The sequence below is a fragment of the Ixodes scapularis genome, unplaced genomic scaffold, assembly GCF_016920785.2.
Source record: "Ixodes scapularis isolate PalLabHiFi unplaced genomic scaffold, ASM1692078v2 PGA_scaffold10__122_contigs__length_95168666, whole genome shotgun sequence".
NCBI lineage: Eukaryota > Metazoa > Arthropoda > Arachnida > Ixodida > Ixodidae > Ixodes > Ixodes scapularis.
In genome coordinates this window covers 14,082,768-14,086,440 of record NW_024609836.1, presented here as the reverse complement: position 1 = coordinate 14,086,440, position 3,673 = coordinate 14,082,768, and the positions used below count along the sequence as shown (strand labels likewise).

Here is a 3,673-nt window from a genome sequence, read left to right as displayed (position 1 = left end):
CGAGATCCATGGTGAGACGTGCCCTGTCACGTTCGTCGTTCTGCAAGAGTGTTCGAGGGACGTTATTCCCGGAATGGACTTTCTCTGCGAGTATGGCGCCGTCATCGACCTCGGAGCAAACCGGCTCACTCTACGAAAACCTGTTGCACCACCGGAGGAACCCGAAGCGACGTCATCCGCGGTCCGAGTCCTCGCAAGTCACGTAAACTTACCGCTGTAGGGGAGACCAAGAGATGGCGCCAGGAGCGCATCGTGATCTAGATAAGCGCGTGCGCCGCGAGACGCGGGGTACGGTAGAAGATTTCCTTAACATAGCCGGCCCGCTACCGACGATGACGAGCGAAGCAAGGGTAGCGCCCTGGGAAGTTGCCAAGGTATCCATCGAGCTACGGATCAAGCGCCTGCGAGCCAAAAAAGTTGGACCGATCAACGCTCTCAGAGAAGCTGTGGAAAAACACATCGAAGAACGCTACGGTGGTTGGCTGCAGATATACACGGACGGCTCTGTAAACAAGGCTAGAACATCCAGCACGGCAGCTTTCTACATCCCGGAGTTAGCCCTGGAATGGTGCGGCAGGCTACAGGCGCCTACATCCTCCACGACGGCCGAGCTAGTGGCTATTGACAAGGCCCTCCAAGCGGCTGCCCAGCTGTCACCTCACCGGATGGTGCTCCTCACCGACTCAAGGTGTGCCCTCCAGAAACTGGCCAATGCAGAGTGCGCGGATCCCGCGACCACTGCAGCGAGACAAACTCTATCGTTCCTGTTATCCCACGGATCTACGGTATGTTTCCAGTGGATCCCAGGACACACTGGCATTAAGGGCAACGAACGGGCTGACAGTCTGGCCGGTGAAGCTCACCTAGCGCCTCGCACTGTCCCCACACCACCACACCCACAGCAGGCGGCACTCAACGTCCACTGGCACCTTCAAGACAGCAAGCCAAAACCGGCGCTACCAAGAGGTGCGCTGTCCGGCCTATCTCGGGCGGCGCAGACTCTTGTGCGACGCCTGCGCACAAACACGGCCTACACGAATGATTTCCTTACGAAGATAGGTAAGGGGCAGCACCCACTTTGCTCCCAGTGTAACTCCGCAGAGACGGTGGAACACATTCTGTGTGTCTGCCCAGCATATGAAACTCAACGAGCAGCACTGCGCAAAAGACTTGGCAAGAGCGACCTCAGAACAAATGACATCCTTGCACCCGACGGTTCCGGACGAAAGTGCCAGAACATCCTGAAAGCCATGTTGGCATTTCTACGAGACACAAAAACCATAACCCGACTTTAAATTTTTTTTTTTTTTTTTTTTTTTTACGTTACCTGCCCATGCCAGCTACCCCGTGCTAGGCTAACCTAGGTGACGTTTAAAACCAAACGACGAACACACACACACACACAGACGCGGGGTACTTTACGCCACTTGATGCTAGGGTAATAAACGTTGTGGGTTTGCTTCGTCTACCCTCGTCTGCTTCGTCTGCCCGGCTGGCGCGTCGCGCCCAGAGCACACAAGCTCTGAACATGGTGTCAGAAGTGGGATACACCTGCTCGTAGTCAGCGCTACCGCCATGCCGGACGAAGAAAAGAGCGTCCACCTCGGGGCCACGGGGCTTCAACCGCCGTCGCCGTTCGTCTTCACGAGCCCAGGCGAATGGACAACGTGGATTCAAACCTACGAGGACTACGCCTTCGCCACCGGTCTACGTTCTGCAAGCGACGAAACGCAAGTAAGAACGTTGCTTTATTGCATGGGTCCGCAAGCTCGTACCGTACTAGCTTCGCTTGGCGTGCCAACCCCGGAGACTCAACCGTTTGCCGCCGTCAAGGAGAGGCTGACTCAACACTTCGTTCATCCGGCGAACGAAATTTACGAAAGCCGAAGATTTCACCGCAGGACTCAGCAGCCTGGGGAAACAGTCGACGCGTTTTTCACGGAGCTTCGAACCTTAATCAGACGCTGCAACTATAACAGCCCCGAGGTAGAAGACCGCCTAGTGCGTGACAAGTTCGTAGTCGGCTTATTGGACGAGAAGCTATCGGACCAGCTGTGCCGTTCCACACGACTCACCGCTGACGAAGCACTTTTACAAGCACGCCAGCACGAAGATGCTGAGAGGGAGCGCGCTTCTCGTTCGGCGCAAGCTGCAGCGGCCTTGAACGTCGACGCGACGAAGAAAAAGACTGCGTCATCCGCTCCGTCGTCGCGCGCACGTAACCGGCAGCAGCGTTTGGACAACGCAGTTTGTGGCAATTGTGGGCGTTCTGCGCATGACCGCAAGGACTGTCCAGCACGGAAGGCAACTTGCAATTTCTGTAAAAAGCAAGGTCATTTTGCAGAAGTTTGTCGCGCGAAGAAGCGCAAGGAGAAGTTGGGCTCCGTCGAACTCTGCTCTGTTCGTACGCAACGGGCAAGATACGTCGAAGTGAGCGTCAACGGCCACGTGACAAGGTTCAAGGTGGACTCGGGAGCAGACGTCACCGTCGTTCCGCCGTCGCTTCCAGGCGTTCCTCGCAAGCTCGACGCAGTGGAAGGAGAGCTTATCGGCCCGGGGAACCAGCCACTGCCTGTTTTGGGCACTTTCCAAGCTACTCTGGCGTGGAAGGACAAGCGCACCGTCCAACAGCTTTACGTCATGCGGGCTCAAACTACACCGCTTCTAGGGTTACCTGCGATAGAAGCTCTCGGCGTGGTCAAGTTTGTGAACACCACCTCCGCCGAGTCCGGAAAAACGGATGGACGTGTCCCGCCTTCCGACGCTCGTGTCAGCTGTGTTCCATCTTCTGACGCCCATATCTTTAAAGGACTGGGCGAACTCCAAGAAAAGTACACCATTCGTCTGAAGTCAGGGGCTCAGCCGTACTCGTTGAGCGTTCCAAGACGAATACCTCTGCCGCTGTTCGACGTCGTCAAGAGAGAACTTGATGCCATGGAAGCTCAAGGTGTCATCAGAAGGGTTGACAAGCCGACAGCATGGTGCTCCGGACTTGTCGTCGTCCCCAAGTCGTCGGGTGGGTACAGGCTGGGCGTCGACCTGACCAAGTTAAACCAAGTCATCGAGCGGGAGCGATACGTCCTGCCGACGGTTGACCAGATCCTGGGGCAGCTAGGCGATGCAAAAGTGTTTTCAAAACTCGATGCAACCTCCAGTTTCCACCAAATCAAGCTCAGCGACGCAAGCGAAGAATTAACGACGTTCATCACGCCGTTTGGTCGCTACTGCTACCGTCGTCTGCCATTTGGTCTGGCGTCTGCACCCGAATATTTTCAACGTCAAATGTCACGGGTCCTGGAGGGGTTGCCTGGCGTCGTGAATATGATCGACGATGTCCTTGTTTACGGTAGAGACCTTGAACAGCACGATCAACGCCTTGCTGAGGTACTCCGACGACTTGAGCAAGCCGGGGTCAAGCTCAACGACCAGAAGTGTGAATTCCGGGTTCCCTCGGTCAAGTTCCTCGGAGTCGTCGTCGATGGAGATGGTATCTCGCCGGATCCCGACAAGCTTCGAGCCATTCGGGAGCTACCTCCGCCAACGGACGTTGCAGGCGTTCGTCGTCTACTGGGGATGGTGAACCACATTGGACGCTTCCTGCCGCACCTTTCGGACGTAACTGCCCCCATCCGTTCACTCCTCAACAAGTCAAGCGCATGGTCCTGGGGAGCAA

The 3,673-nt window shown here is 56.2% G+C and overlaps 1 protein-coding gene across 1 annotated transcript; it reads left to right on the top strand.

Annotated features, from left to right (window-relative positions):
* Positions 1-299: 299 nt before the first annotated feature.
* Positions 300-889, top strand: LOC115308588. Its single transcript, XM_029966570.3, has 2 exons — positions 300-688; positions 798-889. Exons 1-2 carry the CDS (start codon positions 333-335, stop codon positions 865-867), a joined length of 426 nt encoding a protein of 141 aa, XP_029822430.2. The 5' UTR covers positions 300-332; the 3' UTR covers positions 868-889.
* Positions 890-3,673: the final 2,784 nt, after the last annotated feature.

What these genes read in the sequence shown, in the direction of transcription:
- LOC115308588 (XM_029966570.3), top strand. Translation starts at nt 333, where the DNA reads ATGACGAGCGAAGCAAGGGTAGCGCCCTGGGAAGTTGCCAAGGTATCC. An exon ending in GTGCTCCTCACCGACTCAAG is followed by an intron (nt 689 to 797) that starts GTGTGCCCTCCA and finishes GTATGTTTCCAG; the next exon opens with TGGATCCCAGGACACACTGG.